At 32.5% G+C, this 15,338-nt stretch overlaps 3 protein-coding genes across 4 annotated transcripts in view; 1 reads left to right on the top strand and 2 right to left on the bottom strand.

Annotated features, from left to right (window-relative positions):
- LOC124421772 (tubulin beta chain-like) overlaps positions 1-10,403 on the top strand; it is a 13,347-nt gene extending 2,944 nt beyond the window's left edge. The window contains exons 2-3 of the mRNA XM_046957371.1: positions 4,785-4,893; positions 8,179-10,403. Coding sequence (XP_046813327.1) covers positions 4,785-4,893; positions 8,179-9,380 — 1,311 coding nt within the window. The 3' untranslated portion in view covers positions 9,381-10,403. The remainder of the gene's footprint in view (positions 1-4,784; positions 4,894-8,178) is intronic.
- Positions 9,926-13,330, bottom strand: LOC124421774 (tubulin beta-1 chain-like). 2 transcript variants are annotated; one of them, XM_046957374.1, is made up of 5 exons: positions 13,246-13,330; positions 12,173-12,281; positions 11,648-11,875; positions 10,976-11,553; positions 9,926-10,904 (listed from the first exon to the last, which is right to left on the bottom strand). In XM_046957374.1, the coding sequence occupies exons 1-5, from the start codon at positions 13,252-13,254 to the stop codon at positions 10,548-10,550; spliced, it is 1,281 nt and encodes a 426-aa protein (XP_046813330.1). In that variant the 5' UTR covers positions 13,255-13,330; the 3' UTR covers positions 9,926-10,547. The 2 variants fall into 2 exon arrangements, with proteins under 2 accessions (XP_046813330.1, XP_046813329.1); XM_046957373.1 differs by lacking the exon at positions 13,246-13,330 and adding an exon at positions 12,369-12,508.
- Positions 12,104-15,193, bottom strand: LOC124421773 (tubulin beta chain-like). Its single transcript, XM_046957372.1, has 4 exons — positions 15,035-15,193; positions 13,246-14,811; positions 12,364-12,980; positions 12,104-12,281 (listed from the first exon to the last, which is right to left on the bottom strand). The coding sequence occupies exons 1-2, from the start codon at positions 15,089-15,091 to the stop codon at positions 13,531-13,533; spliced, it is 1,338 nt and encodes a 445-aa protein (XP_046813328.1). The 5' UTR covers positions 15,092-15,193; the 3' UTR covers positions 12,104-12,281; positions 12,364-12,980; positions 13,246-13,530.
- Positions 15,194-15,338: the final 145 nt, after the last annotated feature.

Here is a 15,338-nt window from a genome sequence, read left to right as displayed (position 1 = left end):
GTCGATAGATCACAAGTATAATAATTATAAACATCGTACAATTTTGTAAGAGAATACACGAGGAGCAATCGTTCTTTTACTATAGTACTTTTCTACTCCGAGATAGGATCATAATACCTTGTAAATTATACCTTACGGGATTGCAAAAGACCATCTCTTTTTTGTGTTGTGAAAAGAAGTTTCAATGAAATTTAACATTTTTTTAAGTATATCTTTTATAATCTGTAATTTCGTTTTAGAAATAAAAATTATTATTATTATTTTTAACATTCATCAATAATGTCCCATTATATATAATATATATTATATATAATATATATTAATGTCCCATTAATAATATATAATAATGGGATATTATTGATGAATGTTAAAAATTATTAGAAAAATTGCATTTATAAATAATATATTTGATTGATTTTCCATTGATAATGATAAAAAGACGAAATTAAATCAGCGAATAAAAATATAAATGTCATAATGCTCAATGAAAAAAAAATTAAGATTAAGTTCGTTCTTATCATCGAATTTCCATGGTAGAACCACTTTCATCGAGATTTGCTTGGAATCTCTTTTTCTTCTATGACGCATTTAATGTTTTGGGTCTACTCGTCGTCTGGTGAGTCATGACTAATATTTTCTCGACTAATCTCAATGTTCTTCATAGATAAAGAACCATTGTTTTTGTAAATTTTTATCGAAAATAAAAAAGTGAGAAAAACAGAGAGAGAGAGAGAGAGAGATAAAAGCAAAGGATAGATAAATCATTGAAGATTGCAAATAAAATTTAATTAATCAATGAACGATATTTGTGCAATTTCGATAAAATTAAATTGATTTGTTTGAATAGATTATAATAAAATGTTACAATAATGATAGATCTTAATATTAACGATTTTATTATAATTCATTTATTTTCTTTTTCTTTTTTTTTTTTTTGTTAACCATTCGTATCAATATATACAATTTAATAATATATTCTTTTTTTTTAATTTTCATCGTACATAAATAAAAATTACGATTTACGAAAATGTTTTCATTGACAAAAATTTTTCTACCAACGATGAAGATGAAAAATTATAGCCTTAAAAAGTACTATTTATAAAACCAAGTTTTTAGCGTGCAAACATCGGCGAAAGGTCGTAAATGAGTCGACGAGTAAAAAAAAAAAGGACGTAAAAGCCGTGGAACGCGACGAATCCAGGCAACGAGATTAGAACGTTCAACTTACTTACTTACTAGTGGAAGGAAGAGAAAGAGAAAGAGAAAGAGAAAGAGAGAGAGAGAGAGAGAGAGAGAGAGAGAGAGAGAGAAAAGGAAATATTCGAGAGTTGAATGTATAGTGCGCAATATTTATCCTTCCTCAAACAACAAATTTCCTCTACGTATCAGCAACCTCGCTATGTCCCTTTCATTGATTGCGTCGGTCGAATTAGATTATTGGTTAATACTATTTCTAATCTTTTAATCGCATTTTGATAGTCGCCTGTGTATATCGACGAGAAAGGAATGGACGAACATATTGATCGTTGTTTCTCTGTAGGAACATGACGAACAGAGAAAAGTTGAGTCACGCTCTCGCGACGTTGCTGTGCGAGAAAGGACAAAAGAGAGAAAGAGAGAGAGAGAGAGAGAGAGAGAGAGAGATGTAAAGGGAGGTAAAAAGACAATGAATCCACGAGAAAATAGTGCTAACGGGTTCCATTTCTTGTAACATGCACAATGTGAGTTGTGTCGTACCAAATCGAGTAGGTACTTAAAAAAAAAGGAAAAAGAACAAAAAAAAAGTGGAAACAAAAAAAATAAATCGATCTTCTTTTTATCTTTCTATTTCTTCTTTTGTAATTCTCTTTTCTTCTCTCTCTCTCTCTCTCTCTCTCTCTCTCTCTCTCTCTCTCTTTCTCTCTCTTTCTCTCTCTCTCTCTCTCTGTCTTGTTATTATTGTCTCCACTCGGAAACAATCATGTCTGAGAGAAAAATGAGACGAGACACTAGTATTTTTTTTCTTTGGGCGTATAGAATAATTAGCCTAAAATTAAAGGGACATGATGATCTATCCTTGTCACACGAGGACACCCTTTAATTTAATATAAATAAGTGTAGATGATATGTAGATTTATTCTGTATACATAAGAATATTTTTAAATGTGTACATTTTTGAGATGAACGAAGAATAATTCGAGGTCAGAGATTATTCGCGTTTCTGGTATATAAATCCGAGTTTGTGGACAAGCAGATGGTTGCTGCCTTTATGCGGAATAGAAATGTTCGTAGTTGCTTTAGAAAAGATAAAAGGTAGATATAGCTTTAGCTTACTACATTATGACATATGGCTAACATCAGGGGAGTCCTTTCTATCTTTTCTTTTTTCTTGATATTGAAAATAATCCTGAAATATTCTGCAAAGGAGAGATAAGATTTCTTTTTAATGTAATATTTTTCTTGAAATAGATTCGACCTAGATATAATATTTTTTATATAATTAATTATGTCATTTATTATTATTATTATTATTTGTATTATTATTATTATTATTATTATTATTATTATTATTATTATTATAGTTATTGTTATTATTATTATTACTGTTATCATTATCATTATTATTTAATTTATTTTGAAACATCAATTTATTTAATTATATCAACACAAAAATAGACATTTCGACGTGACTCAGAATGAAAGCTCGCCCCGATCGTTCTCTCGTTCTTTTTTCTTTTGAGAGAGGCCGTGTACGCGTGCGCATTCAACTTAATGAATAAAATGAATTGTACGCTCGAGTTAGTAATTAGTCTCATAGAGAAGGGATCATTATAAACAAGTAAATTCCTTCTCTCGAATCAATTAAAATGAGTCATTTCTCTTTGTCGATTGTTACACAGTAAATTGAATTTTTATGGAATAATCGAAAGATACTAAGTACGTTCATTTGTCCAAAGTTCATTTTTTTAAATTTTAATAGATAGAAAAAACTTCGTAATTTTGAAATAAAAAAGAAAAAGAAAGAAAGAAAGAAAGAACGAATGAGAGACAGAGAGACAGAAAGAAAGAGAGAGAGAGAGAGAGAGTGAGAGAGAGAAAGAGAGAGAGAGAGAGAGAGAGAGAGAGAGAGAGAGAGACAAAGGTTTGGCTTGCTTGGACGATAGCAAAGGGAGAAATGAAAGTTTTATTAGCTCTGGCTATTCTTCCTCTGTCTCTCTCTTTCTCTATTTCTCTCTTTCTGTCTCTTTCTTTCTTTCTTTCATGCACGACTCTCTTCGTCGTCGTGGAAATAACACGCGGTCGATCGGCCACCATTGTTTTCCGCATGGAAGAATTTAACGATCTCATCTACCAAGAAGAAAAGCCACAGTGTGCTCGACCGATCGAACTCGTATAATACAAGCCATAATCTCTCTTGTCCTCTCTCTCTCTCTCTCTCTCTCTCTCTCTCTGTCTCTGTCTCTGTCTTTCGAGCTAATAACTCGTGCAATCTCGATGTCGGTCTCGAATAAACGAAATATCGCTCTAGAAATCACTCGACCGCAGGCGTCTAAGGAGATAGACGAAACGTTGTGGTAGACCGAGAAATAAGAAAAAGACAAAAAAAAAACAAAAAAAAAAAAGAAATACAAAATTAAAACGAGATATGTACGGGGAAGTATGAGATAAATTACAGGCCACGACCGGTTACGGTATTCGAAATAGAAATATTGCTGTGTACTAAGCGTTAACGACTTTACTTCGACCCTTTATGCATTTTCTACGACCTCAAATCTTGCATATTAAATGTTTTTTATCCTTTCTCTCTCTCTCTCTCTCTTTCTTTCTACTACCAATTATAGTTTCCGTGACACTAGAAAATTGTGGCGAATTTTATGAGCGTGACGAGCCGAAGTAGCGCTTCGGTCTCTTGACGAAGAAACCTCCTTTCATGTAATTATGTTTGTCTTTTCTATTAGCTTTACGGTTTGGTTATTTTATGTTTCAAGTATGTACTTTCGTGGTTTCTTAAGTTTAGTTTTTAAGAATAACGGTATCATTAATTGACTTTAGAAAAAATAGTAATGATACTTTTCAAAAAAAGAAAATAATAAATAAGACACATTAGGTACAGAAGGTATTGTATTTATAGTTTTTATAATAAGATTTTATAATATTATAAAACATTAAATACTTGATTTATTATATATTTGATTTTTGTATTTATAGTGATGTCATTTCTGTACATTCAGCTATCATTATTATTTTTACATTTGAATTTTTTGAACCGAAATGTAAAATTTCGGTAAGATAAAAGGCTTTGGATATCATTCACGGCACGATATTCATAAAATATTCATAAGGGATCGCGTTACATGTATATCTGCCGAGATTGGAAGTGAAAGTCACAGTACACAAGTAGAATTTTCGTAGGTTCATCGGCTCATGGAGGATGTCGCAGACGTTGCGGCCAGCTATTAATAGAAGGGTGAAAATAGTTAAGACGCCGGACAAATGGAGAAGAGAAAATGTTTAAGGGAGGGTGAACACGAGTCAGGGGGCATAGCCCGCGTTAATTTCGTGCTTTTCTATTTTTAGATGAGAGTTCTGTTATCCTTGTCCCCGAACAGAGAAAGAAAATCTAATTTATACTTAGCTTATTAATATATAATTTTCTATAAAAAGAAGATATACATCGGCATTTTATCGGATTTGAAATAAAATATTTTAATGGATTTCTAATTTTTTATTATAAATCAATATGTAAAAATTATATGATCGTTTATATAAATAAAAGACTAAAAAAACAATGACTTTAATTGCAGTTTTGGGAAGTGATCTCCGAGGAGCATGGCATCGACCAATCCGGCATTTATCATGGAGATAGCGATCTACAGCTGGAGCGAATCTCCGTTTATTACAACGAGGCTACCGGTAACGAAACTTTCTTATCTTCTAAATTTTTTTTTCCTCTCTATATTTATCTAGATCTTTAAATATCTATCATATTAGATTGCTTCTTATATAAAAAATAACCATTAATTATTATAATCACAAGATAAAGACAAAAGCATTTTTGAAAAATTAACATACAATAATAGGATAATCATCCTAGATTATCTTATTTACTTTAAAGTACAAGAAAAAGATAAATATAAGATTGATGAGATACATTATCATTTAGGATAATAATCGTTGTTTTATATCATTCAATAAGTGGTCCAAAGTTATATATTGAAAGAATTTCTTTTTCCATCGAAGTGAATCTCTATCCCTTTTTTTTCTTGACATAATAGTAATCGTTTGTTAAAATAGAAATTACCAGAAAGTTAGAAAGATAGTATTTGTGTAGTTTTCCTATAAACACACATATGCATAGATATTATATATACTTATATTCGTACGTGGAATGGAAGAAGAAAATGGACGGGAGGAACGCTCTCGCCAGTATTTAACGACCGAAATAGACGCTTTGTACTTTTTCACCCCTTGGCAGTCTCGAAGAGGACGACGACGCCTGCCGACGCCCATCCTCGACTCTCTTCTTCTTACTCTTTCTATTTGTCCTTCTTGCTTCAAGGCACTCGCAGAACAAGTTACATTTATTCGTTTTTCTTGTTTTTTTTCCTCTCTATAATTCAATACGTCTTTCTATATTATTTTCTTTAAATTACTTCATACTTTCATTGTTTATCAAATTAATAATTATTACGAATTTTGTTAAATTTTGTTGATATCATTATTTGTATAAATTGAATTCTGAAGATTTTAAGTTTTGATTCTAAGGATTAATATCAATGTTACATGCCAATTAAATTTCTTAAGCATAATTACGAGTAGGTAAGGAAGTATGTGGAAAATCATGGCAAATATTTGATACATTTGTAGGACAGTCATGTACATGCATAGACTCGTCTCCTTATAGGTATTCCGTTCGTAACAGCTTACAGTATATCCAGTCTAACTGCTCATTGGATATTTAAAATAACAGTATAAATATATATGTGGATACATATGTTCATTCTTACGATGAAATTTATCGAGACTCCTATTTAGATTCATAATTATCTTCAGGAATATCTTTTTATCGAACTGATGATTGATTTAATCTTGTCTTAATGAAAATAAATTAAATATATTACGAGTGACAAGATTCAAGATACTTCGTTTTAATAGTGTGTATTTTTTTAATTAAAGGACGCATTTTAATTAAATTTTCTTCTTTTCTTCCGGGCATTAACGAGTTAATTAAAAATCGATTGATATCTATTTCTTTAAATCATTATGAATTAATGTAATTAGAGTTTAATATCAAGCGTAAAGCTTAAAAAAAAAAAAGAAAACGTTTGAAATCTATTTAAAGGCATCACGTTCGATACGTCGACCAAATATGGTATAACCTCTGTGAATATTCACAGTTAATTCGCCGAATTTGATACGTGTCCACTATGGATGTCAATCGATCGAACGTTCATCATGCTTATTCATAAAGTCTTTATTTATTATATACAAAACGACTCCTTGCATTTTGAAGAGAGACGAAACTTCCTCTCAGCAATTATTTTTCAGTCCCATATGTTACGTTTTATTAAAAATCGATAATGTTTTATTAAATATTTTCATTTCGTTAAAAATCTATAATGTTCAAAGTCATGTTAATACTTACGTCTCTCTTATGTTTCATTAAAAATAAGACGATGATTTGTTAACAATCGATGATATTCGAAATACAGTTAATAATAAATATCGTTTCGAAATAATTCTCACGGGAGTTCGATTAGATGTTGCTTAGCAAGTTTTAATTATGATCCTATGCACCGTAACCAATAGAATTTAATTACTAAAGATTTCACATTATCAAATGAGAAACGAAGCCATGGAAGCATATGAAACTCGATTTACTATTAATACGTATACTTACTGAATCAAAAACTTTATCTAAATTTACTTTAAATAATTATATTATATGGGAAATTCTGCAGTATCTTTAGATATCTTCAAAAGATAATTCTTGCTCATGTAAAAATTTTACGTTTTAGTGCTCCCATTATAAGCATAATACCCTTTAATTACATATTTCATGATAATGTTGCGCAGCGAATTAACGAAAAACTTGTTGCGTTTCATTCTGCTAAATTAATATCTAAAACAGGTTCTATGTTGTATCTTGTTAATTATACAAAATAATCTTATAAATCAAACGATGAATCTTTCAATTTAATATATCCATTAAATAATTTTTTTTTACAAGAAACATATGTTTAAATGTCGCAAATAATTTGTTTTACTGTTATTTATTTTTATTCTATTTTATCGTCCCAAGTATAGATCCGAGTAAATATCTAGTTGTAACTTTTTTTTAAGGGATTCGACGTTCGTGTCGCCTGCAAGCATGTCACGTAACGCGTACATGCAGGTTTAATCAGTCGATGGAAGAGTTTCCCACTCGATAAATCGCACGTGTACGTTCTCAGAAGTGCACGCACCTGGAGCTAACTTAGGGGAAGTTGTTCGGTGCAAATATATGATTTATAATTCAAGATACATATACACATGTATGCGTGTGTCGTTCTAAGAATACTCCATTTTTAATAAAATGCTTTCTTTCTTTCCCCCGCCCTTTTTCTTTCTTTCTTTTACTGTCTGTTTTCATCAATTATATCTCGGTGCAATTTTTGCATAAAACGAAAAAAAAAGAGTCACCCTGTATATCTCGCACGCAATCGACCGGTGACTCATTTGCAAACGATGCAGGCACACGGGTCCAACCGTATACGCATTTCCGTCGACCGTTAAAGTCTCTGATAGGAGTTTTTGGTGGAATAATAATAGAGGTTTGTGAATTAATATGTAGAAACTAACATCCCGTAATTGCGATGACTCATTTTTAAGACTCATTTAATAAATGAAGGTCACGAACTGGATTAAGATATTAATTAATGAAATAGTTTGATTGGAAATAAAAATAATAGATAGAAATGTTGTTCATCAATAATCCATTCTCATATCTACAAAAACAAAAATCAAAAAAAATTATATAAAACTTTAGTATAATTACAACTTAGCAATATATTAATCTTCGGATATGAAAGAACCATTAATTTGTATCCAAAAACAAAAAAGCGAAAAAAAGTGAAATAAGATATATGATTGTGTGAGATCAAAGTTCGATTTTAAACTTTTAATAGGGATTTAAATAGATTCATTTTCTTTTTACAGTGGCCACATCAACGAACGGTGGAAAATATGTTCCTCGAGCGATTCTTCTTGACTTGGAACCAGGTACGATGGACGCAGTACGATCCGGAGCATACGGGAAGTTGTTCAGACCGGATAATTTCGTCTTCGGGCAGTCCGGTGCCGGTAATAACTGGGCCAAAGGTCATTACACCGAGGGAGCCGAATTGGTGGACTCGGTTCTTGACGTAGTGAGGAAGGAATGCGAGAATTGCGATTGTCTCCAAGGCTTTCAGCTGACCCATTCGCTTGGAGGAGGTACTGGATCCGGTATGGGAACTCTTCTGATATCTAAGATTCGTGAAGAGTATCCTGATAGGATTATGAATACTTATTCGGTTATGCCATCGCCAAAAGTCTCTGATACTGTGGTAGAACCATATAATGCGACTCTATCCGTTCATCAATTGGTTGAAAACACCGATGAGACTTATTGCATCGATAACGAAGCTCTTTATGATATCTGTTTCCGTACATTGAAGGTCTCCAATCCTAGCTATGGTGACCTAAATCATCTGGTCTCACTGACTATGTCTGGAGTAACAACATGCCTAAGGTTTCCTGGTCAACTTAACGCAGATTTAAGGAAACTTGCTGTCAACATGGTACCCTTCCCTCGGCTCCACTTCTTCATGCCTGGTTTCGCACCTTTAACATCTAGATCTATGCAACAATACTCAGCTCTTTCGGTACCCGAACTGACGCAGCAAATGTTCGATGCTAAGAACATGATGGCTGCCTGTGATCCCAGACATGGAAGATATCTAACCGTTGCTGCTGTATTCCGTGGTAGAATGTCCATGAAAGAAGTTGACGAGCAGATGCTCAGCGTACAGAATAAAAACAGTTCGTATTTCGTCGAATGGATTCCGAATAATGTGAAGACCGCTGTCTGTGACATACCACCTAAAGGTTTGAAAATGTCATCGACCTTCATTGGAAATACCACAGCTATTCAAGAATTGTTCAAGAGAATTTCCGAACAGTTTACTGCTATGTTCAGGAGAAAGGCCTTCTTGCATTGGTACACGGGAGAAGGTATGGACGAGATGGAATTTACCGAAGCCGAATCAAATATGAACGATTTGGTCTCTGAGTACCAACAATATCAAGAGGCTACAGCCGAAGAGGATTTTGAAGCTGAAGAATGCGCTGACGATTTCGAGGCTTGCGAACAGGAATAAAATGCGAGTGTTCCAATATTTTTACATCTTTATCTTCATCCTCTCCTTCTCCTATTTTTCCTCTTTCTTCTTTATACTGTTCTTCTTCCGAATGAAGGTGTAAAAATGTCAAAGAAATTGTTCTTTGATACTTTTAAGCGTTCATCATGACACCTTTTTGATACTTTTATACGATTACGTACGTTTTTAATAATGAACGATTGAAACTATCCTAAAAGACGTACATTTCATTTCCGATAATGTCAGAGTTGTCGGAGATAATATTTGGAAACAATTTCAAAAGATTTAATACAATGCTATGTATATTTAAGATATTATATGTATTTTCTGTGTTCGAATTTATCGATTGATCGAACAATACTGATTCGAGATCATTGATTAATTCATTTATATTTATTCCCAAAGAAATATCAAATTCGTGCAATGAATTTTAAATAAAATATGAAATTTATATAAGGCACCGATGTAATCGTACTTCGTTCGCCAAAGCGATCTTACCAAAAAGAAAAAAAAATGACAAAAATATGCTCCTTTCTCTTTCTCTCTTGCTCTCTCTTCCTCTCTTTCTATTTTTTTCTCGTTTTTTATATGTTCGCAATATATGTTCGCAAGTATCGTTTAATTGCGAGGAATGCTTAGGACGTACTGCGGTTTTTTTTATTAAAAAAGGAAAGAAAAGAATAAAAAGAAGTAATATACGATTTTTTAAGGACGTCGTTTCTCGTACAACGACAATGCTTATCTTTATCTTTTCCTGCCTGGTAGTTTATATTTTATGAATTATTTGTTAATTTCTACGAGTAAAACTTAAACTCTTTTATTTTAAGGAATATAGGTTTGTTAGGGTGGTATGTAGGTGCATATTATATAATCTTTATCACTTTGCGATACAAGTATATATAAAATCACCGAAAAAAGAAATTCGTAATCGTTCGAACTGCTGTTAGTTTCATTATCATTATTGTAAAAGGAAGCCGATCAAAATATAATACTTATAATAAAAATAATGATGAGACCACTTTATCCCTGCGTTTCTACTGAAAATATAAACAATACCAATAATATTTCAGAAATAAATGTAAAAGAGTTGATATCATTCATCATTAACGTTTTATGAGTTATATAATCATTGATTTAATTTTATTTTATTCCTAATGAATTCTCAGTTCATTGATAAATTATCTCTTCCTCTTCAAAGACCGTTTCAGCAGATGCTTCTTGATACTGCTGATACTCTGAAACAATTTCATAAACGCTGTTCTTTGCATCTAAAAATTGGGACAATTCCATTCCCTCATTGGTATACCAATGAAGGTAAGCTTTTTTTTTAAGCATTCCGTCGAAAATATTTAGCATTTTTTTAAAACATTCTTGAATAGCTGTGGTATTCATCACCATTGTAGCACTCATGCTAAGTCCACGTGGTGGAATATCACAGATCGCTGTCTTTATATTATTTGGTATCCATTCGATGAAATAAGAACTGTTTTTATTTTGAATGTTCATCATTTGCTGATCCACATGCTGAAAACATAACGGGATCGAAATTATTGCCAAATTTTATTGGAAAAAAGATTGAGAGAATTAATACTTACCCTAGTTGACATTCTACCTCTAAAAATTGCAGCGATTGTTAAGAATCTACCATTCTTTGGATTACAACGAGCAAACATTGTCTTTTCATCAAACATTTGTTTAGTCAATTCAGGCACCGTAAGTACTCTGTAAGGGGCCACTCTTTTTGACGTGAGAGGCACATAACCTGGCACAAAAAAGTGTAATCTTGGATAAGGTACCATGTTTACTAGAAGTTTTCTTAGATCGGTATTCAATTGTCCAGGAAATCTGAAACAAGTTGTGATGCCAGCCATGCAATTGGATATCAAATAATTTAGATCACTGTAAGTAGGAGAGGCGAGTTTTAAGGTCTCGGTACAAATGTAATGTAGGGCCTCATTGTCCATGCAAAAGGTTTCGTCATTACTATCTATGAGATGATAAAGAGATAAAACGGCATTGTAGGGTTCAACAACAATGTTAGACATTTTTGGAGCTGGTAATATGATGTAAGATTTTATTATTCTATCTGTGTATTCTTCTTTTAATTTTTGTAATAAAAGGGAACCCATGCCACCACCGGTGCCACCACCAAGAGAATGAACTAATTGAATTCCTGATAAATTGTAAACACTTTTGAATTTTTTTCTCTGTTAATTTTTTTTCTTTTTTTTCTTTGTGTTAGACAAAATTTATTGAATGTTTGATACCTTGCATCAGATCACAAGATTCAGCCTCCTTTCGAATAAGATCCAAGGTTGTATCAACTAACTCAGCACCTTCGGTGTAATAACCTTTAGCCCAATTATTACTAGTCCCAGCTCGACCCGCTATAAAACTATCCGGATTAAATAGCCTACCATACCGACTGGATAACGTGGAACTTAAACTACCTGGATCGAGATCGACTAAAATGGCTCTGGGTATAAACTTGTAATCTAAAAATACAGGATACAAGGCTTACTTTTTAATAAATTTTACGTAATCCATAAATTTGACGGACTTCAAATTTCACTGTATAAAGTTACAAAATTCATTAGTATTATTTTTTAATAATTTATGTTGACTGCGATTGATGTAATGATATGAACTTATGTTATAACAGAAAAATATTTAGTGTATTTTTTATATTAATACGACGGGTTTTAATAAAAATAAGTATATAATTAATGTACGTAAATCTAATATTAACAATATCGGTAATATTAAATTTTTATTTGACGAATTATCAATACCAGATCCTTCAGTAAAGTACACATTTATGCGCTGCAATTGCAGTTCCGACTCTCCTTGAAAAATTCCATCACATGTCAGTCCGTGTTCGTCCGAGATAACTTCCCAAAACTAAGAAAATGATCTGAGCGTTAATAAAAAAAAAAGAAATTTTTTTAATATATAAAAGTGCAAAGGTAAAAATTAACATAACCTTACTTTAGTTCCGATATTATTTCCACATTGTCCTGCTTGGATGTGTACGATTTCTCTCATCGTGATTTTTAATAAAATTTTTAAAGATTGTAATGATTTGTTCTATGCGTGATTTACAATTTTTAGACCGAATAATAACATTTTTTTTTAATTTTGCGGTAAAGATTAGATTTATGTTTCAAAGCGATTCTATTTCTTTCATTGCATGATTCAGGCAACATTGTGTTACTTGTCGATAACTTTTGCAGTAATATTATTAAATTTTAGAAATATCTGTTTTTAAAATTTTGTAAAATTATCAACGTAAAATGAATTTCTTGATTATTAAATAACTCTTTAAATAAAATTCTATGTTTAGATTTAAAAAACTTTGTAATTATATTGAAAGATTTATTGATCCTAAATCGAAGGCAAAAAATAATTGAACGAAGTGATTCAATTGCACTTTCTTTTTCTACGTAGACGTACAACGAACTACGATCTCTATGATACGCAATAATAAAGTGTTTGTCCTCGGGGCTCGGACGAGATAATACGTGATTACCAATTTTTGTCAAGGCCTTGGCTTGATCAATCCCAGTTGACCAGAAGGACGATAGCGAGTTCGATAGCGAGCTGCGGTAAACGTTCGAGTGTTGGTCATACGAATGTATGTCTATGATTACTCATATTATTATATTTAACAGGTATATTTAAAATATCGATTTTGATTCACGTTAACTTGGTCAAAATATCAACATTGAACGTATTCAGTTGCGTTAATATTTTATATTAAATATTTAAGATTATTTTATTGCGCGTGATAAGCGATTTTAATATAAATGTTATTAATTAAACTAATCTGATCTTAAATTGATTATTAACACGAATACATCCTTACCTTTTTCATAGATCTTCTTTATAACTCAGTAAAAAGTCAATTACTCGAGATAAATAATCTATTCGACTAACAAATCTCTTATAATTTCATATAAATCATATATAAAAACTTATAAATCTCTTAAAAAATTCGAAAATAATAAAAAGGAGTAAATGAATAACAAAAATAAAATAGATATCAAAAAGTAAAAAGGCAAAAATATAAAATGTTTTTTCGTTGAATACAGTTTCCTTGTTTTCCTATCTGATCGGGATCATTTAATGTTCGATTTTGCTGAATATTATATTATTTATCTTCGATTTCCTCCTCCTCGTCGTATTCGCCTTCGTCTTCAACTGTAGCTTCTTGATATTGTTGGTATTCAGATACCAAATCATTCATATTCGATTCTGCTTCGGTGAATTCCATTTCATCCATTCCTTCACCGGTATACCAATGAAGAAAAGCCTTTCTTCTAAACATCGCTGTAAATTGTTCTGAGATCCTTTTGAAAAGTTCTTGAATGGCCGTAGAATTTCCAATGAAAGTTGCTGACATTTTAAGACCACGTGGTGGAATATCACATACAGCTGTTTTCACATTATTCGGAATCCATTCCACAAAATATGAACTATTTTTGTTTTGAATATTAAGCATTTGTTCGTCGACTTCTTTCATCGACATTCTACCACGAAAAACAGCAGCAACAGTGAGATATTTTCCGTGTCTAGGATCACAGGCAGCCATCATATTCTTCGAGTCGAACATTTGTTGAGTCAATTCAGGTACGGTCAAGGCTCTGTATTGCTGATTACTTCGAGATGTCAAAGGTGCAAAACCTGGCATGAAAAAGTGAAGACGTGGAAAGGGTACCATGTTGACGGCCAGTTTTCTTAGATCAGCATTCAATTGTCCTGGGAATCTCAAGCAAGTAGTCACACCGGACATCGTGGCAGACACCAGATGATTTAGATCACCGTAAGTAGGTGTGGATAGTTTCAAAGTACGGAAACAGATGTCGTAGAGTGCCTCGTTGTCGATGCAGTAAGCTTGATCAGTGTTTTCGACGAGTTGATGTACGGACAATGTAGCATTGTAGGGCTCGACGACAGTGTCAGAGACTTTAGGCGATGGTACCACAGAAAAAGTGGTCATTATCCTATCAGGATATTCTTCGCGGATTTTTGATATTAAAAGTGTGCCCATGCCTGATCCGGTTCCTCCACCCAAAGAGTGTGTCAGTTGGAAACCTTGGAGACAATCACAACTTTCTGCTTCTTTTCTTATTACATCCAAAACAGAGTCTACTAATTCTGCTCCTTCGGTGTAATGACCCTTGGCCCAATTGTTTCCAGCTCCTGATTGACCAAAAACAAAGTTGTCCGGTCTGAAGATCTGTCCAAATGGACCGGAACGTACAGAATCCATTGTACCAGGTTCAAGGTCGACTAGAATACCTCGAGGCACGTATTTCGGGCCAGAAGCCTCATTGTAATAAACATTGATTCGTTCCAATTGTAAATCTGAATCTCCATGATAAGTTCCTGTGTTATCGATACCATGTTCATCGGAGATAACTTCCCAAAACTATAAATTAATAAATATCGATTTTGTCATATGTTACAGTTGTTTAATAACGATCGATGAAATTAAATCGAGGTTATATTTAATGTCAAGTATAATTTATAAATGATTTCTAATTCGATTAATATGTTTAAGGATAAGTTTAAGTGTAAATGAAAACTTTAAGATGATGCTTTGAAATTTGTAACAATGAATTATTATGAGTTTAATGGTTTTAATGACAAACCTTGGCGCCAATTTGATTGCCACATTGGCCAGCTTGAATATGTACAATTTCACGCATTTTGAAATTTTGAACGAATCACTCTGAGGGATGAAAAAAGGAGGTGTTGAGTAAATCGAAGATGTTCTCTTCGAAAATGGTCCCAAAGATCGATAGGAAGCACAAGGAAAGAATAGGTGTTGTAAAAATGACAGATCAAACACAAACAGACGACTGTTTGTTTCTCCTTAGCGACGGTAATTCGAAAAAAAGGATTCCATGGACGAGATGCGGCATGATTCATTGAGTTTTTGAATGATTTTACAAC

Source organism: Vespa crabro, chromosome 2 (genome assembly GCF_910589235.1).
Source record: "Vespa crabro chromosome 2, iyVesCrab1.2, whole genome shotgun sequence".
NCBI classification, from domain to species: Eukaryota; Metazoa; Arthropoda; class Insecta; order Hymenoptera; family Vespidae; genus Vespa; species Vespa crabro.
The sequence above is the reverse complement of the archived record's forward strand: the minus strand, read 5'-3'. Positions and strand labels throughout refer to the sequence as shown.